We start from the raw sequence: 22,757 nt of genomic DNA on the forward strand, positions 1-22,757 counted from the left end.
AACTTGGGAGCTTCCACAACTATTGATGCCCAGACTCCATCTCTAGAGATCAGGTTTCAGTTGGTCTGGAGATGGGGATCCATGCATTTATGTTTGAAAGCCCCCATGATGATTCTAATGTGCAGCCAGAATGAGGAACAGCTGCCCAGAAGGAAGCTTTCTAGCATCTTCTTCCTCCCTGTGGGAGAAAGACTAATTCATCTGCTTAGGTGGCCAAAGTCTGAAGATAATTGTTCCAGCTTTCTCTTTTGGGCAGCACTACAGGGTTTACAATTTGACCTGACCTCCTTTGGATCTACGGTATGTTATGGTCAGCCTTGTCGAATGCCACCCAGGGGTGCACAGCCCCTGCAGGAGAAGTCTGTGGTTTTGGTTGGTTACATTCAATTTAAGGAGAATATAAGGAGCCCAATTATGATAAAGCTGGTATTTAGATCCCTTTCTCAAGTCTATGTCAATTTATTAATTTTAAACTCAGAAGAGGGAAAACATACCAACAAACTTTACCAAATCTAGTCCTAACTCAATTGTCATGAGGATTAAATAAAGTAGGTTCTTGAATGCTACCCAGATATTTACTCCTATCTCCAGTTTCCTACCAGATCTAAAATTCTGAATACTCAGAGGTAATGCAGACAGCATCACTTTGATGCTGATTGGCAAGTTACAATGCAGTACTAACACTGTTACTGATTTGTCATAGAATACATTATTATAAAGAAAGCAGAATGCTAGAGTGGATAATAGTGAAGTGGGAATCCAGAGGCTAGGATTCATGATTCAGACATTTGGAATCCTGGACAAGTCTCTCTGAGCTTAAATTTTTTCATCTCAAACAAGTGAGTTAATTTCAGACCTTTAAAGTTTCTTCTAGCTCTAACGTTCTAGAGAATGCTGATGGAATTGCTTATGAAGTTGACAGTGACTGATGTGATGGATAGGACACATCCAAGTCTCACTATCCCCTGAAATGTTCCGGCTTCCTATTTGGTACCTACAGTTAGATAAGCCATTAAAGAAAATTTTCGTCTGACACTTATTCTAAGAACATCCCCAACTGGGCAGGTTAGGGAGTTTTATCCTCAAGAAAGTAAAGAGATCAGAGTTACACCTAATGTTTTTTCTCTTGTGCCCTTCAATTTCTGAGCCTCTCCTCACTAAGAAGCCCTCTGATATACTAACCAGGGAAGTGTTAAGCTTTTTCCCTGTCAGCAAATTTGAAACATGACCTGTTTTGCAGAGTGTGTCTTTCCTACCTATTCTGCTTACCTCAACTCACAACCAGCCACAATTCTTCCAAATTTTGGAATCTAGAAAAATGTCAGGTGTTATAGGGTCACCAAAATAATGGCATTAAAGAACAATACTAAGTACTATAATATTAATATGCTCAGTCAGTACTACTCTGTTACAACTGTTTGATTCCAGATTAAACGCAATTAAGTACCTGACCTTCATTAGCAAACTGACCTCACCAACTTCTTATTTGAGCATGCATCCATAAGTCTGTTAAGACTGTGGAAGCAGAAGGAACTATGGTAGAAAGGGACCTAGTCTAATTCATCTTTTATCCTTTGTATCTAGCAAGACAGTAAATGCTAATACATGCCTAATGTATGTATTCATGTATTGAAGAAATTCAAACAGATGAGCAGTGGTACAGCAAGTAATCAGGCCAATACCAACATTATAAGGATTTTAGGGGCGCCTGGGTGGCTCAGTCGTTAAGCGTCTGCCTTTGGCTTAGGTCATGATCCCAGGGTCCTGGGATGGAGCCCCGCATCGGGCTCCTTGCCCTGCGGGAAGCCTGCTTCTCCCTCTCCCACTCCCCCTGCTTGTATTCCCTCTCTCGCTCTCTCTCTGTCAAATAATAAAATCTTTAAAAACAAACAAACATTATAAGGATTTTAGATTTTTTTAACGTAAATTCAATTCAGTTAAAATACTGTTAATTTTCAGAATACAGACTCAAATTCCAAGAAAGCACTTTTAATAAAATAAGGCACAATGTTTAATAAGGCAAAATTCACACAGAGGGTTAATATAACATCACATTTTCTTGTGTGTCCTGTGGGAAAAAAGGAGGTATAGAATTGAAGTAGCTTAAATATTTTTTTAGAGCATTTACCATTACAAAGTAATATATAAATTTGATGCACTTAAGTATATCTTGTCCTGAAAAGAAAATTTAATTGTTGAGTCACATTGATTTACATTTGTTATTATTAAGTTTTAAGTACCTATATACTTATATAGATATTCCTAATTCACAATATTTAAAATACATAAAACTAAGAAGGACAATGAAATTTAGTAATTTGACTAAAGTAAAAGTACATAATATTTTTAATATCCTTTGTCGATACTTTAAAGCCCCAACCTTTATAAAAAGTTAAAATACTGGTAACTTAAAATATTTCTCCCATTAATATTTTTGTTTCTCATGAAAACAAGTGGGCTCAGAAATGCAACAAACACCAATTACAGGCACACAGGGCTCTCCATGATTGTACTGTTGTAAAGTGATTGTTGAAGTTAATATTCCTTTTCAATAACATACATCACATCAATGACCACATCAATGTCAACTATTTAATAAACGATTCTCTTAAAACATCAGTTGTAGACATAAGAATTAACCAATTTAGTAATACTTTTGTACCAGCAATAGCACTTTCAATCTTATCCCAATTTCTTCTAACCACAATTCAGAATAAAACAGTTTTATCCAATTTATTCACAGCCAAAGAAAGTAAGTTCTGGTAAATGCACTTAATCAATCTAACCATGGCTTTCTGGTACAATGGTATATACATAACCTCCATTAAACTCATAAATTTTAATATTTACTAGATTGAATACTATACCTTAGGATAAATTGAGACTGACAAATCTCAGGTAAAAGTCTAGTAGCACCCAAATCAGTATTACCCTGTGACTGTTCAATGTTTGTTGTTAGTGAACTATTATTTTCTACATCAATTCTTAGCAAATATGGACCAAGGAATGATAGAAAAAATGGAGATATTTACAAGTAAAATGTTAAAAACATAGCCCCTTGCAAGCTAGTGTTACAAAGAAACCACTCACAAAATATCCTAGGCCTCACAGCAATAATACCTTTATATCATGCTATTAATATGAAGTTGGTTGGGAACTGCTGTCATCCCTTAGTGGTAGCAGATAAATTTTCTTTATAATATAAAAAAGAATATATCTTCTCACTGATTTTATTTCAGGGGACTCTGATCCTTATGGCTTGACCTTCTCTGATAGTATGCATGATTGGGATTCCCTCTACAAAAGCCCTAGACTCACAGACATTAGGCCCTGTTTTCGGGGAAGGAATCCCTCAGGTCACTCACATTCTTTCTCCCTGGAGTCAAATGCAAAGGGTCATTACCCTGTCACAAAAAACTTACTAAATGACACAGTTCCCCAGACTTTGGGTCTACAGTGGAGGATTTAAGGCACACCTTTCTGAGAATAAATGAAGACACTGCTGCCTTTAAAAAGATCACGACTATCATGAAAATACAAAAGTGGATGCTATTAAATTTATCAAATTAATGTTATAAGAGAATAGTGCTTAATACAGAAACAGTGACAGTCAAGTACTTTTCTATACAGAGGGAATCAGAACTATGTATCCCAGATCATGTTGCCTAAAAACACGCACATCAGCCTTTACTGTTAACATCCAGCACAACTTAAAAGCTGACTATTTTGGACTAAAGAGGGAGTAACATTTACACTAACATAATAAAATATCTACTGTGGATAAGAAGAGAGGGGATCATTTAAGTAAAAATTAGGTATTTCTAAATAAATGCAGCTTAACTAATTATATACACATTTTATAACTGTTTTGCCTACAAAGGGTCTTATGTAGAATAACTTTTTATATAAATAAATACTGCTAAAATGCTTTAAAAGATCGAACTTTATTTGCACTAATTATTTGCTTAGTATTTTTTTCTTTTTTACATTGTGACAAGGTAAACATTAACCAACGCTGTACGACAAATTCCAGGTTAATGAGGTATTACTTTCTCCCTTTGGAAAGAGCAAGGTTGGCTGTAAGAAAATCCTATTTACTTGCTGGCCCATCATTATGGAGGGATGTGGATAATCTTCCAGTAGCAGAAACCAAAGAAATTTAGTGATAAAGGCTTTCAGATGGTAAATAGGCCTTGTGATTTTAAAACAATTCACTATTACTTTAAAGAACTTTCTTAGCTCAGGGATATCCCTGGGTGTCTGGTGACTCCTCTTTCCCTGCCCTTTGTTATTTTTAAAGATTTCTTTCACTTAGTACTCCAGCAATCAGCCTTTTCCTTCTCTTCCTTTGGTTAAATTGGTATTTACGATGTTTGGCAGAATTGGTCTGCAGTATTACACTGCACTAGTGTGGACTGTCTTTAACTTTTATTTACATTGACATAAAAATTTCTCGAATTTGAGGTACAGTTTACAATGCATCTTTACTTTTACATTTGGTAATTTAAAGTTCCAGATAGTAAGAATTTCAGAATAAGAGACTCCTCTGGCACACATTTAGAAGTAAAATATGAACTAACCTTCAGATCTACCTCTGGTATTCAAATACAAGGAATCCTAAGAACCTTGACTAGCTTGTCCTTAGGTCAGCCAATCCCTGGCACCATGGAAGCAAAATATTGTATCAGCTAATCTTATTTCCTAAAATCCTAGTACTATTCAAACTGAGTTGGTGACACTGAGAATTGGATTCTAGGAATAAAGATTACGAAGAATGTTCAATGTACCCATTTCCATTTCAAATATTAACACTGAAGAATTCCATTCTAAACACATTAATGCTGTGGTTAAGTAGTTTTACCCACATAAGTTCTGTCACTGAAATTGTCCAACTGGAGCAATATCAAAAACTTATTTCATTATGAAAATTAGTGTAGATTCTTAAGTCTCAAAAATAAAGTTTACTAACTAGTTTAAACACAAACATATGACTTAGCAACTAACGAGATAGACTATCATTTCAAATACATAGTCAGCGATATGATTTAGGAGTTGATTACCTGGTTTCTAAATTATCAAGTCCCTTCTATGTCATCTTCTGGCTAATTTCTACAATCACCAGTTATAAAAAAAAAAGGGAAGGTAGAGAAGAGAAACAGGGAAAATCTTAGAAATTATTAGCAGCTCTTATAAAAGTTTAGGTCAAAGATTAAAAAAAAGATAGAACTGACAACTGAAATGCAGATTTCAGTTAAAGTCACTAAAGCCAGTTGCACACTGATCTTAGATTTTGAAATGTACATGAACAACAAACAGTTATTGTATATTATGGTATACATCTGCATATATAGCAAAGGCCAGAAACTGTTTCTGGTTGGACCTATTTACATCTGTGAAAGATCAATCAGTATACTTTCTTTCTGGGAAGCCAGGAAGTACTTAATTGTACTTACATACCTACCAATTTATTTTAAAAAGACTAACTCTTGGAAGATTACCCAAGCTGGTAATGGATTAGGAAGTAAACTGAGGCATTTAAGCCAGAAAAATTCAGTCCTATCAATTTGGGTATTTTCCTATGAATACATTATTTTCTATGAAAATATGTTATGTATTGATATTAACTAAGTCAGGTACAAAACACTTTGGGCTTCTCACTTAGGCACTGCCTAAGTTATCTTTATCTTTCATGATTTCGTACGCAGCTTGCTGTGGCTCAAATGGAGAAGTAAACAAAGACTCTACATTACTTCCATTTTATGATCTAATCACCCATGTACTACTTTGTTAGGCAGCAGAAACACTAGATTACTTCTATAGACCTAGAAAATTTCTGAGTCAAAAGGAAAACATATTGTTACATTATAACAAGGTGAAGGGATTCACTCTATAGCAGCGTTTCACAACTGCAGTCATGAAACTCCACGATGTTTCATGAATAACACATAATAAATCTGAACTATCCTACAATATATTTTCTTCTAAAGTAAAAAATAATACACAAGACAAAAACCTAACATATGTACATTATTATTATTATTATACAACAATCTGCTTTTAAGAAATGGTGTGCCCCAGTTGTGAATGTCAGGAAGCCAGAAGGGAGATCCTCTGATATTCTAATGTGTTTCTGACCTACATATTATTGTATAGGTAACGTTTATCAATAAAACATCATTTTATTATTGGTTATCTAATGACTGCTAGTATGTGTTGTGTATTTTATAATATCAACTTATAATTGTACTATTCAATTTTTATTGCAAATTAACTAGTTAATAAAAATTTGTCATTTCTAATACAATTAATTTGTGAAACATTTTTCTGCTATACTCTGGGGATATATTTAACAAATTTCTCATGTTATCAATACATTACTTTCAAAAAGTATTCCATAGTTAAACTAGTTTTGGAAATTATTCTATTTCACACAATTTAAAGACTGCTTTAAAGTCTTTACACAAATGATGGCTGCCCATAACTTTATTTGGCTTGTTGTAATGGTTTTCTAGTTTTTTTTTAAATGTAGAGAAAGTTACAGTTCAGTACACACAGGCAAAGGAGTCAGACATGACTTAAAAATTTTAAAATCATTTTCCCACTCCTTTAATGAAAGATACAAAGAAGCTTTCTAAGCTTACATCTCTTTTCTGTCAAAAGAAATCTGACAGATTTTTAAATCAAAAGCTATTATTCTGTCTTATGATGAAAAGATTGATCAAGACTGTTGCTTCCCATTAAGTGTAAAAGTGATTTCCTTACAAGGGGATCACTTCATGTTTAAACAAAAAATTCAAGTTAAGGTGGCATGAGCTCTTATGTCAGATATACAGCTGTTTACCTAGTTCTGTTAAAGCATATTTTAAAGTGTTCTGCATAGTATGTCAGGTTATATAGGCTGCTCTGGCATCGTTCCATGAATAAATTTCTAAAATCTTGCTAGGATTAAGGCACTGTAATAGTCATTGCTGGATTACAGAAAGGAAACAACAATCATATAGAACAAAAGAGCAGAACTGAAGAGTTTTAAAATCCCACATAGAAGTTATATCCCTTACTTTACCAGTTAGTAGGTCACTTGAAAGGGTTAGGTCCTATGTAACCATCTGTGAGCTTATCTGAATAGCTCTGTAATCTAGACACATGGGCAATACAGGAAGGGAGGGCTAATCCTGCTAAGGTATAATGTTCAATCTAAACCCAAGGACAATTCTGGTAATAATTACAGCTCTGATCATTTCTTTCTTCATCTCAACTGTCACAAGTTATACCACTCATGGTTTATTATAGCACTGCTCTTCAGAATGTTCCATTGTGCTGTGTGATTCATGCAAAACTTGAGTGAAAATCGCAAACAATCAGTTAAATTTGAAACCATCATTCAGAGTGAATTATATTCAAAGAATCCAAACATGGAACTGGACTCATTCCTGCTGAATGGGAAGATGAAATGCAAAATCTTTTCCATCATCTCCAACTCTTTCATGGACATTCAAGATGAAGATACGGTTTCTAGTGACGGTTTCTAGTGAACTTCAAAGTCTGTTTTCTTTTCTAATCACCTTTGCTCAATTCTTTTAATGTTTCATACAACCCTGCATTCTTTTCAACCAAGAAGAACTTTCTGCATTCTGTGTGCAGCAACACTAGCTTCGTCCTCCGAGTCAGATTCGCTCTGGGATGTGGAGCTGTGAGAGGCGGAACTGCAAGGGGAAGAACATTCTGGGGAGCATAAGTAGTGCATCAGTGGGAGGCGGTACTTCCCACAGAAGTCCACAAATTTAATTTGTCTGACACAGCAGTCAAAGTAGACTCCTGGAGAGAAGAAGGAATTAAGTACAAAATAATCATTACAAAGCAAAGAGCCATTTATTTTTCAACCCCTTCTCCAGCATTCTGAAGAAAAGTCATATATAGTCTCCTTTTCTGTGAATTTTAAGTAGAAGCAATAGTTGCTTCTATAGCTATTTACAGAAATACTAGAAGGCCTAGATGGCAATTTGGCTACTAAGAGAAGGCCAGATAAGATTTATCTTAAAGGGAGCTGGCATTAAAAGGATACTGTTAACTTATTTTCTCTGGGTAACTTGGTGGACAATGGCTGATGGAGAGATTATAGTGTTTAGTATAGTTCTTCCCCCATCCTCCAAGCTACTCCTTGGTACTACCCTACAGTCAAGAAGCTTAAAAAAACCCCACAAGGGGCACCTCGGTGGCTCAGCTGGTTAAGCGACTGCCTTCGGCTCAGGTCATGATCCCAGGAGAGTCTGCTTATCCCTCTCCTTCTGCTCCTCCCCACCGCTCGTGCTCTCATGCTCTCTCTCTCTCAAATAAATAAATAAAATCTTAAAAAAAACCCACAAAACTCCTTTAATGATCTTAAAAGATTAGTTGTTACACACAAAATTTGCAGAAAAGAGATCACTTTTGGTATTTTGTTCTTATGTATTGGGAAGGGAAAATTAAAAGAAACAAAATACCATCTTACATTTCCACAGGCTCTAAATCTACAGGTTTCAAAGCTGTTTCATGAATGATCTCACTTGATTCTCACATAATTATATATTGTTAGGTAGACTGAAACAGTATTCACCTTTTTTGATTCCTAATTTAGTGCTCCTGAGCTGGGCCCTTCAGCTAAGTAAAACTATAGCTACAGCTGAGAGGAAAGCAGAGGTTACTGTGGCTCAGGGTTCAGTATAACTGGAACACCTACAATTCTGGGTCCCATCACCTTTCTGCAGAGCAATCTCAACCTCTATACTCTAAGATTCCTCCGGCACCAACTACTCTATGTGTATCACATAAGGCTCTAAACTAAGAAGATGTGGTTCAAGCAAAGGAGAAACAATGATTTCTATTTATCTTTTTCCCCCATTAACTTTCTAATTTTTTGATCCTGTAGCCAGTATAATTCATAGTTTAAAAAGGGGATTTCATGGTATGTTACTTTGAACAATTTAGGAAAGTATATAAATGCAATAAACGGGTCAATCAATATTGATAGTAAATCCCCCAAAATGTGTTAGCATCCTAAAAGAAGAAGGAAGTAATAAAATAAAGCATTATAGAGTTACCATGAGCTAAAACAGTACAATACTACCTTGTCATTTCTATGATCTCAGATTCTACAAAGACAAAAAAATCTCTCAAAATATAAATTTACGTTTGCTGGGGCACCCAGGTGGCTCAGTTGGTTAAGATTTCGACTCTGGTTATGGCTCAGGTGGTGATCTCAGGGGTCGTGAGATCGAGGCCGTGCCCCACCCCACCTTGGGCTCTGTGCTCAGTGGGGAGTCTGCTTGAAGATTCTCTCTCTCTGCCCCTCCCCCAACTTACACACTCAAGCTCTCTCTCTAAAATAAGTAAGTAAATCTTAAAAAAAATAAATTTACTTTTGTTTAACTCAGTGTTCAATAGCTAATGAGTCTGAGGGGGAAAACATCACTGGTTCAATTTTCGTATAATCTCGATTTTTAAACTAATAATTTTTGAAGTACATTTGTTTCTAAGATACATAACATATCGGTATACTAAAAAAGTCATTTAAAAAAGCATTTAAAAGAGAAAAGAGAATTCTTGTAGAGGTCCATTTTTAGAATTCAAAGAAGAGATCAGACATAGATTATTATGCCGTAAGGCCTGGTGTGAATGCTATCCCTCACCACTGTTAAAGCCAACTTGGGGGATGCCTGGGTGGTTCAGTCAGTTAAGCGTCTGCTTTCAGCTCAGGTCATGATCCCAGGGTCCTGGGATCAAGTCCCACATCAGGCTCCTTGCTTGGGGAGGAGCCTGCTTCTCCCCCTGCTTGTGCACATGCTCTCTGTGACAAATAAATAATCTTCCAAAAAAAAAAAAAGCCAACTTGGGAAAGGAGAGCTACAGAGAAGAGCTTAAGCACTTCTAATCTGGCACAGCACAGGACCTTCCATTTCTAAGAGTGGCCAGAAATGGCCTAGAGGGTCATCTTTTTTAAACCAAGAGTGTCTTTTTTATTTTTTAATATTCTTTGAAAAATTTAAATCATTTTCTCTCTTTTAACCTTCAAACAGTTTTAAGACACGATGGGAGTTCCAGGGAAAATCTCACCTGGCTCTGATCATCATGATGTAGCATTTCCTCAGCACCTACATTTCTCCTACAACGGTAAAAACCCTCTGTACTCCCATTAGATTGGATTTTTAAAAAGCAGTCTTTTATGAGAGAGCCAAAATAAAACGACCTGCTATCTGTCACCAGCTCCCACCCACACACCCTGGCACTTCAGGCCTTCATAACTGGGCCTCAATGTATCTTTTACTCTTCTCTCATGTACCTCCCTAACTGTATATTTGAGCCAAATTACTACTCATCCAATATTGTGCCCCATACTGTTTTGTCTCCAATTTTGCTCTCTCCAACTGAAAAGTTTCCTATCCTCAATCTTACTTACCATATCAAAATCCAACTCATACTTTAAGAATCAGCTCATTTTTTCCAGATCTAATTACATGTATCCTCTCCCTCCTTTGATTTCCAATAGTACTTTGAATTTCTATTTTACTCTGCCTTGCAGTCTATCATTTCTTTAATTCCCTCCAAATGCTATAAACTGAAGACTTTTTTTTTTTTAAAGATTTTATTTATTTGTCTCAGAGAGAGAGAGTGCGCGCAAGCACAGGCAGGGGGAGCAACAGGCAGAGGGAGAAGCAGACTCCCCGCTGAGCAGGGAGCCTGATGCAGCACTCGATCCCAGAACCCTGGGATCATGACCTGAGCCAAAGGCAGACGATTAACCGACTGAGCCACCCAGGTGTCCCTACATTCAAGAAATTTTGAACCATGGATTTACAAGAATATAAAAGTCGAGGGTACATTCCAAAATTGGCACATTCAGCCCATTCTCCTACATCCTGAATCATAATCTATAAAGGTACCTGATACTCAGAACAGTGGGTCTAGGAAAATGTCCATCAAATAAATATGAAAAGTGGCTAAACATTTTGGAGACTCGTTTTAAACTGTTAGGACTGTTTATGCTTCCTTTGTGTTTCCTCTTATTTTACCGCCTTATTCTACTATCTTGTGACAGTTCCAAGACACGATGAGACTTTCTGGGTATTTTCCTTCTGTATGAATTGTAAAGCACTAAAAAAAAAAGAAAGGGAGAGGAAGGAGAAAAGTCTTACTTTACTGGTAAAAGGGTGAAAGGATAAGGGAAACAGAAAGAGGCTAAATGCCTTTCTCTGAAAGAAGATGACTACTTAAAAACACTTCGATCATCTATAAAAAATAGCTAAATGAGTGGGAAATATATACACTGAATTAACTTACCTCCACACTTTGGGTTTGGGCAATTGCTGGCTAAACTCAAGTATCTAAGAAGATTCTCAGGAAGATCGTAGGGAGTGTAGGAAATATTTCGAATTTTAATGGTCCGTGCAGCTAATTCCAGGAGAGTTGGAGGGTCATAGGTTAAATCTCTAACAAAACGAACAACTAATGGATTTCCTCGCAAACTCAATTCTTCCAAATGAACAAGGCTGAGGATCTCTCGAGGCAGGTATGTCAGCAAGTTATTGTGAAGACTGAGGGAACGAAGCGAATGCAACCTACAATGAATGCAGTACAAAAATCAATGGCAGCGAGCAAGCTAACTACCAAGAAAGCTAAGCGAAGAACTTGATTTTCCCATGAGGATAAGCAATTAAGGCCAACAGAAGAGGTAAAATAAAAAGGAGCTGAAACTAGACCAGAGTGTAGACTTGTAAATATCATGAGATGATATTTGCCCACGGGATCTTAGAGAATGTAGAATAATAATCAGTATTCTGATGTGCCAGCCTGACATAAATGCTAGATTTAAAGATTTTTTAGCATGATTTATCATTCAGATACCTATAAGAAGAAAGATTTAAAATGCAATAGAAATCAAGATCCTTCACATTATGTCATCAGGATAGGAATGTTTCATATCAAATATAAAATCAGTAAAATTCCATAAAACCTGGGGAAATCTATGCCAAATTACTCTACTTTTGATTAGAGAAAACAGGCTAAACAAATATTTTGAGACATAAACCAGCACATTTAAAAGTAATGTTAAAAATAAGCAACTCAACTCACAGCAAACCTCAGAACTGTAATTCTCATGTATCATTTACTTTGAGAATGCCTAATTTTCTTCTACATATATAAAACATGTGGGATGAATGCAGGACAAAAATTCCTAAGCAAGGATCTCTGTGTATACTTAGCCTGCCTGAAACTACTCACTGTGAAAGCTGAGGAGGCACACTTTGGATTTTGTTGTCACATAATACCAAGTAACTTAGAGAAGGCAGATTTGCTAATTCTGGTGGGATTTCTTTGATGAAGTTTCCTCCGAGATATAAACACTCTAAACTGTAAAAATAAATGAACAAAAACAAAAATGTAAACAAAAATTGGACAAGACATCCCAATGTCTTTATTACAACAAACACATTTCATTTATTCATTCAGCAAATGTTTTACTTAGGATCTGCTATATGCTATACAGGCTCTAGAGAAATAATGTAATCTTTAGAGAGCTTATATTACAGGTAAGCAGGTAAGACAGGGTATTGTTAGACCATATTATAATTAAACACAAAACAAGGCCAAAAGTGAGTATAACATGATTAAAATACCAAAATAAGCAGAGCAATCCATAAATGATAAAGGAGTTTAAAAAAACTGAGAAGTAAGAAAAGGACACAGTACTTGGGATTGGGAAAGGCTTTGCAAAAGTTTGTGACTTCAGATGGACCATGAATTTAGCCCTTGCAGCTGGGAGGAAATAAGACACTTCAGGTTGGAGGGGAGGGCTTTTATGGGACAATGGACACATCTTTTACCACAGAAGGGCAGAGTTCCTATTGAAGAATCCAGAGAAAAGGCTGAAGAAAAGCCGGATTATACGAAGCCTGAATTTTGTGCTGTAGGCATGGATTTGGTGCACTTTTAGGCAATGGAAAAACCACTATCTTTTTCTGAAAAGAATGGGAAAACATGGCTGAACTCTAAATTTCTTCTTTGTTCTTACTATAGCAAAAGCATTCTTCAGGAGCTATCTAAATAAATTGTGTAAAACTGACCACTATCATGAAATTAAAGCTCCAGATACTTACCTTATTTTCCATCAGGTTAACCACATTTTAGACATAGCATATATTGCACCAAAATGCACTGCTACTTTTTGTGGTGTTGACTGTAGAAAGGCTTTCTCCGAAAGATTTTTGCAGGGAGTAGCAGAATCAGTTCTTATAAGATATGTAATTAAAATATATACATACAGATTTTTTCCATTACAATGTTACTTTTGTCTTCCTGTTAAATCTGCTAATTCAATGGACACTAGCATTCTTTTAAGACACCTCTGAATGTGAGAAAAAATAGCCTACTAAACTATTACCCAAACTTCCAGGGTAAGAACTACCTGGGATACTTTTAAAGCTACAAATTCTAGGCCCCATCCAGATTCACTAAATCAGAGTTCCAGGGGAAGATTTTAGGATATAAGGTTAAAAGATAGAGTAGGATTAAAAAGGTAAAGCCAAGTTACTCTGCAGGGCTACAGCTAATTATAAATCCACAATTAGCAAATTAAGAGTACTTCTTACCATATAATCCTGGCAGGACTTATTATCATTTGCTTTAATTTTTTTTTTAACTATTTGTGTGAAAAATGATACCATTCTGTTCTTTTAATTTGCAGTTCTCTAGTTATTAGTGAATTAAGCATCTCTGTATATATTTTTGGTCATTTGTGTATCTTTAGAGAATTGCCTGTTCCTATTCTTTACTCATTTTTCTCACAGGTTTTATGGCTTTCTCTTATTAATTTGTTGGGAGCTTTGTTGTTAAATACATGTTCCGCATAACCTTGTTCTTCTGTGGCCTAGAGCATGGTCTATTTTTGTTCACATTTTGCATGTGTAAAATGAATGTGGAGCTACTAGTATTGAACTTATTAACTGCAATTCAAAATTTTTATAGCATCTATTATTTTGCCTTCTTGCTCTGGTGGTTAGTCTTCTACCAGAAACAGTTTTCCTTCTTCCCTTTATAATTACCAAGTTTTGCTCTTTCCCCTGAAAATACAGAGGCTATAATGCAAATAAATCCTTGCTGAACTGCTCCTTAACTCATATGAAACATTTCTCTTTTTTCCTTTTAATCCATTTGCCTTAAAATCTATTTCTTTTAATTATCAATATTGTGTCTCGATTTTATTTTTGTTCGTATTTATTTCATTTAAACCACCATTCACCAGTATAAGAACTTAAGCCATTTACTTATTCTTGTTATGCCCTAGGTTTTTCCTCTTCAAAATGGAATAATATTATACATCACATAAAGTGCCTAGTTAACAAATACGAACTAGGCATCTACCACGTGCCAGGCACCATTCCAGGAACACAGTATAAACAAGACCAAGTTCTTTACTTTATAATCTTGTGAGATAGACAATAAATCAGTGAATGTGTATGTATTATGTCTGAGAGCTTTAAGTGTTACCTCCCTAAAAAGGGAGGTAATTAGATGGTTAGTTACGGAAGTGAAATTCTAGACAGGGTGGTTAAGAAAGGTTTCTTTTAGATGACATGTGAACAGAGATCAAAATGAAATGAATGAGTACAAATTCCTAAGGTAGAAAATGCTTGGTGTGTTGCCAGTTGTGGGTACATCAGAGTGGTGGATGGGGGACAGTGGTGGTCAGACAGGTAGCATGGTAAGGCCAGATCACAGAGGGCCTTTTGGGCCTCAGTAAGGATTTTGAATTTTATCCTAAGTAGGAAGGGTTTTGAACAAAGTTGTGTAACTTGACTGACACTTTACAAAGATCACTGTGGCTACTGTGTGGAAAGTAGCTTGGTAAGTGGTGGGGAGAGGAGAGTACAATGGGAGAAGTGGAAGTAGGATGACTAGACTGGAGCCTAATGCAGTAGTGCAGATGTGAAACAGTAGAGATTTGCTTGGTACATCTTCTTCTATCCTATTACTTTTACCTTATTGAGGTATTTCTATTTCAAGTGTAACTCTTATAAGCAGGATGCAACTTGATTTTGTAAGTTTAGACTTGTGTTTTCTATTACCACAGTGTATCTAAATATCTTTTTTCTCTTCTGCTCTTTTGTGTGTTTCATTCAAATTTCCTTTCTTCCCATTCCCCCTCTACTCTTTTGAACTGTATGTGCTATTTCTATCTTGCTAGTAGTTACCCCTTGAATTTCCTTTGCTCTCCCTCTCACTCCCAAACACACATCCATGTTTTCTGTCCTTCTCTTCATATCATTTAGAACTAGTTCTACCTTGATTTGAAAATAAATTTAAATTTATTTCCAATTAATAATTATTCAGATTCATGAATCTGTTTTACCAATTTCTTTGTTCACCATTGTTTCTGGAGCTTGTTATTTCTTTTTTCTTTTTCTTTTTTTATAACTCTGAATTTTACTAAAATTAGTTCTGATACCCAAAAATAGGTTGGCCCTACATAAGCCTGCTTTCAAGCTTTGAAGTACAAGCCTGCTAGTAAAGATCTTGCTATTTCTTTTAAAGTCCATTTTTTCTTGGAGTATATATTCAACAAAGACCCATGGTTGTTAACTTTTGAATTCTTTGTCTTTAATGTTTTTATCTCTTTCCTTCATTGTTGAGTAACAGCTTGGCTAGGCATAAAATTCTAGGTTGACATTACTTTTCCTTAGCACTAAGAAGATACTATTCTATTATCTTACTACAGCCAGTATTACTACTGTTCCTTTGTAGGTAATCGGTTTTTTTATTAGGAGCTGTTAGGGTCTTTTTCTCTCTATTCTAAAGTTTTACTATGATGTTTCAAGATATCAGTTTAGAGTGCTCTTGTGGAAAATTGGTAGAGTCCAATTGTGGAAAATTGTCAGCTACTATTACATCAAACATAGCCTTTCCTACATTTTCTCTATTCTCTTTCTAAAATTCCTACTAAACAGCTGTTTGAACTTCAGGATCAATTTTACATGAAAGAAACCTTTCTTTCATACTCTCCATTTCTTTCTTTTTTTTTTTAAAGATTTATTTATTTGAGAAAGAGTGAGAGAGACAGAGAGAGAGCACACAAGCAGGGAGGGGGCAGAGGGAGAGGGAGCTGACTTCCAGCTGAGCGGGGAGCCTGATGCAGCAGGGCTAGATCCTAGGACTCTGGGTTATGACCTGAGCCACCCAGGTACCCCTGTACTCTCCATTTCTTTATCTTTTTGTGCTGCATTCCCGGAGAATGCCTCAGTAAGATCTTTTGGCTTAATGATTCATTCATCAGCTGACTTCAGTATACTATTCAGCACACTGAGTTCATAATTACATTTTTTTTTTCATTTCTAGGAATTCTAACTGGGGTTTTCATAATTGTTGGTTTTTAACTTTCTTATTCTTGTTTCATTGATGAAGTTCCTGCCTTTACCTTTCTGAAGTTATAAAACATACTTTAAAGTCCTTTAAAGAGTATCTTGTATGTATTTTCTCAGGTACAATTTCTTTCATTTGTTGAGTTTCTGTTATTTCATCATCTCAGACTTCCTTGATATGTAGTGATTTAAAAAGCTAACTTGAATCTGAAGTTTTGTCATTTTAAAAATATATTGATACTTTTTTCCTATTTCTGATTATGCAAATCTTTCCAAGATTGCATCTCTCTTTTGAATTATAATGCTTAGTAGAAGTAAGCAGACAACTTTAATTCTGATATATTTTTTTCTCTTTCAAAGAATATCTTGTAGCAAAAATCAACTGTTTGGATATAAGACTGAATTCTCCTACACATAAGTATCTGAGCACTGGTTAAAAAAGAAAGAAAAAGTTCCTGAGCAGGATTTTTTGTTCTACCAAATATGGTATAAGTTAATGCTTGGTTACTCAGAAATCTCTCTTTTTCAAAGAGGGGAGCTACTAGAATAGAATGGAACAAAAGAGAGTAGAATAGAAAGAACATCTGAAATCCAAATCACAGAAATTATCCTGGAAAAGGAACTATTTTAATGAGAAGACTACCTGGGGAAAAATTTAGCAATCTTGGGAGTCCTTTGATAAAGATTTCAATAGTCAAATAATAAATAACAATTTGCGACAGAATCTAATGATGGAGAAAAAATAAGGTGAAGAAAGGGAAGAGTGATTCTGAGAGCAAATTTAAATCTTGTCCTTTCTATTTGTTTAAGTCAAGAACTGAGAGAAATTAGTGTCTGGTTGTCAGTTATGACTCAATGTCTGCTTCTATCAATGCTTGGAGTGTACACAGAAAGAAAGGATGCCAAACCTTAGTAGTTACTGTGACTTTATCAGAAAAGTATCTGATGTTCTAAAATATAACTAAGCCTACTATTTCAAAATCATATAAATTCTCTGTGGGTATCATTAATCAGAGTACACAACCAGCATATTAAATTTACACTTTCAGACCTATTTCTCACTTTGAAACTCAAATAATTTCCAAAGTTCTAGGGACTTGAAGCCTTTCAATTATTTGGGCAAACTAAACACACTCTACTGTTTCCAAAAATGCTTTTGAAAGGAGAAAACAAACTACTGTTGAATGTTAAGCAAAACTGTAGTGTTTAAAAGTTCTTGTGATGTATTTTTGTCAACATTGCACTTCTGTTCATCGGGCTTGGAACAATTCTATTTTTTCGTGACAAACACTGAAACAGAAAACTCATTCACAGAATTCATAGAATTCTTCCTTTCCTTTCTGTTTAGCATTAACACACCAATGTTAAATTTGCTTCTTGGAAAGTATCTTGATTCTCCAATCCTTAGTGATACTGAAGTGGGTGCCTTTTCTCTAGCAAGGGCCAATGACCCACTGAAAAACAGACGAGGCCCTTAGTGCCAATAACTTTAACCACAGGTCTAAGTAGAAAATGTTTTGCTCCTCCACCCAAATAAAAATGACATTAAGAGGGGCGACTGGGTGCTCAGTCAGTTAAGCGTCTGCCTTCAGCTCAGGTCATGATCTCAGGGTCCTGGGATTGAGCCCCGCGTCAGGTTCCTTGCTCAGTGGGAGCCTGCTTCTCCCTTTCCCTCTGCCTGCCGCTCCCCCTGCTTGCGCTCTCTCTCGCTTGCTATCTCTTTCTCTCTGTCAAATAAATAAATATTTTAAAAAGTGACATTAAGAATAACAAAAATATAAATTCGTTCTACATTATGGTTGGTTAAAGGGAGATGGAATTATAGTGAGGCAGCTTTGTACAAGAAGGCAGGAAACAGGTAGAGAAACACAGAGAGATAAGAACTATACATCTGTGGATAAAGAAAGTAGTTTTCTTGAGGTAGCATCCCCATATCGAATCATTTTCAAATACTATCACTCACCACAAGCTTTTAAAGTACATGAACCACATGAATCTCATTGTCACTATCTGGCTTCAAGCAAGTGACTGATACTAAATCTCAGTGTCCTCATCTGTTAAAAAAAAAAAGGGAGGGGGGTGAATCAGGCCATTGCCCAGGTTGTTTCTACTTCTAAGATTGTATTTCTACACGACCCTTTTAGCCTACACTCAACTAGAGTTGCAATTTGGAGCATGGCCTAAACCTTTACTGATTCTTATCAGTAAAGAGAAATGGAGCATAAAACTGAAAAAAGGAAACACTGACAAAGATCCCACACACAATTGGAGCCAAAGGTACAATGACCAAAAAGCATAGTTTATTGGCTAGAAAATCAGGTAAACCAGGAAAGAGTTTTGACCAATCCTCCTGATCACATATGCAACAGAAGTCAGAAGGATTAGGTTCTAGCCCTATTCTGTCACAGTGGAAAATTCTTGGGTCTGGACTCAGAGGTCCCAGAGATCAAATCCAGTTCCACCACTCATTGGCTTTGGGTTCTTATAACTTAACCTCTCAAAGCCTCAGTTTCTTCCTCTCATCTCACATAGGCATTGTGAGAATTAAAAAGGATATTTAGAGCCTCTACCGCAGGGCCTACAGCATTGTAAGTACTCAATAAATAGGATTTTTGCCTACCTTTTCCCCCATGTGATGGAAATAATTGCTCTAGGTTTTTCTTAGTATATTAAGACTCAAATGAGAAGGTTGGAATTATGTAACTTCAAAACTAGGAGGAACCAAGGACTGTCAATTTTATGTCTAAATCTCTTTCCAACTTTTCTATTTCTTAATATCTCTCAGCATCACACAGGTGTAAGTGACCATCATCTCTCATTCTACTAGAATGACCTCCTTCTAACCAGCCCTCAAAATCTCGTCTCTCCACCCTCTCCCCACTCCATTGCTGCACAGCAACAAGGCTGATGTGCTTAAAACTTTCCTGTGTGTACTTAGAATAAAATCCAAACTTTACCATGGTCTTCAAGATCCAACATGGCCTGGGACTGGTTCAAGTTTCTATTTGCCAACTTTCACTCTTGGCCACTTTCTCACTATGCTCTAGTACAATGTCCTCCTTTCAAAATGTTGGCCTTCAGTCCCTCTCGCCTTCCGGCTTTTACATGCACTGTTCCTTTTACCTAGACTGATCCCACCCCACCCTCTCCTAGTTAATTCTTATTCTTCCTTCAAAATTCTCAATTCTCCATTCTCAATTCAAATGTTACCTGTTCAAGGACCAAACTAAGTCAGGTCCCTCTGTTATTTCAAGGCATTCCGTTTGTCTTCATAGAACTTTTCAAAACTGTAATCAAAAAATGAGGTTTATAATTCGTTGTTTAATGTCTCCTATTAGTATGTTAACTCCATGAAAACAGGACCATGTTTACCACATGCATCCCCAGTACCTAGGACAGTGCCTGACACATGGTAAGTACTTCATAAATATCTGTTGATGAGTCAATGGACATCTTGTCCAAATGCCTTATTTTGCAGATTAGGAAGCTGTGGTCAGGATATGTTAAGTGACCTGCCTAAGGCTGGGACACCAAGAGTTCTTATTCTCAGGTCAATGTTCTTTTCACTACACTTACCTCTTTCTAGCTCTAATATTCTGTTATCCCAGAAAACTCAACAAAGGATGTGAAAATATTTTACAGATGACAAACATTTTGTTTTTTTTTTCACTTTGGACAATACACTTGCTTTTGCTCTATTTCTCACACCCCTGCAGAGCACTTTTAGGAGACTTTTGCTATCCTGCCTCTCTGCTTCCTCTTTCCATTTAATTCAACATATATTTACTGAATAATCTAGTGGGTGAGGCAGACCTCTGAACAAGGAATTATAATCAATAAGGTAAATGCAATGGCAGGATGAATGAGGTACACAGGAAGTACAGTTCAGTCAATAATTGTCCAGGAACCAGTACAGGAAGGAAACAGACAACCCTGGCAATAGGTTCTGAAGGATGAATAGGAGTTTGCCAGGTGCAGGCAACATTCCAGGCAAAGGGAACTGCACATGAACAGAGGCCCTGCATCCATTCACCACATATTTAGTAAGTGCCCATAAGGTGTTGGTAAACTGCATGACTCACTGAATTTCACTAACAGTGCTAGTATTGCTACAGAGAAAGGATAGCAGGAAATGGAGTGGAAAGCAAGGGTTTGGTCAGAGTATCTTGTTTGTCACGCTAAAAGGCATGAAAAACCACCACAGACGTCAAAGCAAGGAAGTGACCACCTCAGACTGACATTTGTTTGAGTACCTACTCAGTTGGGATCACTCCCCCCACCCCCCGGAACCCAAGAAAAAAGAAAAACTGCCTCGAAAATCTACTTAGGGCAAACACAGTCCCAAACGCTGTTACACACGCGATCTTACCAGATCTTCACTTACAACTCGCAGAGACGGCCGGGCAGTGATCACTGCCAAAGAGTTAAAGAGCGAGCCTGGAAGCAGACGGTTGGTTACGTGACAAATGACCAGCGCCAAGACAAGTCTAGCGCTCCGGGGCTCCTGGACACCGCCCCAGGCTTCCCTACTCTGGGGCAGGGGCCCGCTCACCTCTGCAAGTTCTCGATCTCGGCCGGGATGCTCTGCAGCTGGTTGCCACCCAGGCTGAGGGTCTGCAGCGCGCGCAGCTCCAGCAACGACGCGGGCACCTCCTGGAAGCAGTTCCCGCTGAGGTTGAGCACCTGGAGGCTGCGGCAGAGCGGCGACTGGGCCAGGCCCTTGGGCAGCGCGCCGGGCCCGCCGAGCCGGTTGTTCTTGGCCAGCAGCGTGCGGAGGCCGCTCAGCGCGAGCAGCTCTGGCCCGAGCGCGGTCAACGCGTTGCCGCTCACGTCCAACAGCTGGAGGTGCGGGAAGCCGCTGCATAACGCCCGCGGCAGCGACACCAGACGGTTATGAGGCAGTAGCAGCCGGAGCAGCGCCTCACGGGCGCCGCGCCGCTCTTCGCCCCGCGCCTCCAGCTCCAACTCCAGAGTCTCCGGGGACACGCTGAGGCGGGACAAGTTCAGTTCGGCCTCCCCCGCCGTGGCCACCGCCGCTCCGGTCTCCTCCATCCCGGCCGCCGCGGGGCGCCTGGCCCCGGAACCGAAGGGCGCCCCGCGCGATCCACAGGCCGGGAGCTCCGCGACGCCCCGGAACCTGAACCGAGGGCTGCGTCGGAAGTGGCGCGGGCGGGCGCTAACCCCGCGCGCCCCAGCCGAGTCACGCGACGCCAGGCGGCGGGGTGCGCGCGCCGCTCGGGGGGCCGGGCTGCGTCTCACGTGGCGCGCGGCACGGAGAAGGGGTGCGGGCGGGGGCGGAGGCCGGGTGGCCGCGAAGTTGTCCTTTGAACCGCGGAGGGTTTGAACAGGGGCGGTTTATAGTCCCTGGAGTCTGGTTTACCTGTCCTCAGAGTGCAGGACTGCCTCGGTAAACAGCCCGAGGACTGTTTGCTTATCTGGCCTTGAGGGTTAGCGCGTCATGGTGCACCGCCCCCTTGGTTCCCAGTTTGGGAATGGGGCCCCTACTCTGCGGGATTCAGTGAGAACACAGGAATTTAGTGGTGAGTCAGCTTCATTACAGCAAGCCCCAGGAATTTAAAGGCGCGGGATTAACCAAGCCGACTTCAAAGTGCAAAGACAGCTGGGCTAGAAATCAGAACCCCTGGATCCTACCTCGGGTTCTGCTATTAAATAAGCCTGTGTCCTTGGACAAAGAATTTGATTTCAGTTTCTCCATCCGTAGAGCATGGATAATTACTTGCCCTGTTTGCCTGCAGGATTAATTTCTTTTTGAAACCCGATAAAAGTAAGGTATACTAAGTAAAGGTGTTTCTACATTTTAGCTATAGAAGCATTTCTGTGGTTTTTGGTTTAATTTGTAGTGGCTGGAAATGAATTTGGGAGCCATGGAAGAGGTTCGTTAACTTGAGATAGCTCAAGTTAATTGATCAGTTTAAGAACTAAGAAAGCAGTGAGATTTTACTGCAGGTTAAAACTACAATTAACTAGCAAAATCCCGACTCTGGCTTTGATTTAGTACTTCTAATTAACATATTTGCCCTAAGCTCAGTCTTTTCTGAAATTACTTTTCATAATTTTGGAAAGTCGAGTAGAAATGAGAAAAATATTTAACAATTTTTTACAAACCTTATGCATATAATTGTTCAAAAATTGTATATAATCAATGACATTAAGTTGCTTTCCTCCTAAAAAGAATAAAGTAACTTTTTTTCTTGTCACTCATTTGCGTGAGAAACTTTATGCCTCTTACCTGCTGCCAAATTTTAATTTCTGCTTGAGTTACAGTAAGTAGGAGGACATACTTTGTCAGTGTAAATCAGAAATAGGATGTTTTTAAGACTTTTAAGACCAGAAATAGAATGTTTCAAA

At 37.9% G+C, this 22,757-nt stretch overlaps 1 protein-coding gene across 3 annotated transcripts; it reads right to left on the reverse strand.

The window, feature by feature from the left end:
* Positions 1 to 1,987: 1,987 nt before the first annotated feature.
* Positions 1,988 to 21,576, reverse strand: LRRC58 (leucine rich repeat containing 58). 3 transcript variants are annotated; one of them, XR_004299797.1, is made up of 5 exons: positions 20,941 to 21,576; positions 12,256 to 12,384; positions 11,314 to 11,591; positions 10,917 to 11,127; positions 7,741 to 7,815 (listed from the first exon to the last, which is right to left on the reverse strand). XR_004299797.1 is itself a non-coding variant. In XM_032406636.1 (4 exons), the coding sequence occupies exons 1-4, from the start codon at positions 21,438 to 21,440 to the stop codon at positions 7,607 to 7,609; spliced, it is 1,116 nt and encodes a 371-aa protein (XP_032262527.1). In that variant the 5' UTR covers positions 21,441 to 21,576; the 3' UTR covers positions 1,988 to 7,606. The 3 variants fall into 3 exon arrangements, 2 of the variants coding, with proteins under 2 accessions (XP_032262527.1, XP_032262528.1); XM_032406636.1 differs by lacking the exon at positions 10,917 to 11,127 and having other exon boundaries at positions 1,988 to 7,815; XM_032406637.1 differs by lacking the exon at positions 7,741 to 7,815 and having other exon boundaries at positions 10,731 to 11,127.
* Positions 21,577 to 22,757: the final 1,181 nt, after the last annotated feature.

Source organism: Phoca vitulina, unplaced genomic scaffold, assembly GCF_004348235.1.
Source record: "Phoca vitulina isolate PV1807 unplaced genomic scaffold, GSC_HSeal_1.0 scaffold8, whole genome shotgun sequence".
Lineage (NCBI taxonomy): Eukaryota > Metazoa > Chordata > Mammalia > Carnivora > Phocidae > Phoca > Phoca vitulina.

Bases quoted from the DNA above. Each gene is read 5' to 3' on its own strand.
- LRRC58 (XM_032406636.1), bottom strand. From the start codon at position 21,440: ATGGAGGAGACCGGAGCGGCGGTGGCCACGGCGGGGGAGGCCGAACTG. The intron at 11,592-12,255 runs GTGAGTAGTTTC...CATTCATTGTAG, and splicing joins GTGCCTCCTCAGCTTTCACA to GTTGCATTCGCTTCGTTCCC. The intron at 7,816-11,313 runs GTAAGTTAATTC...TCTTCTCTCCAG, and splicing joins CCCAAACCCAAAGTGTGGAG to GAGTCTACTTTGACTGCTGT.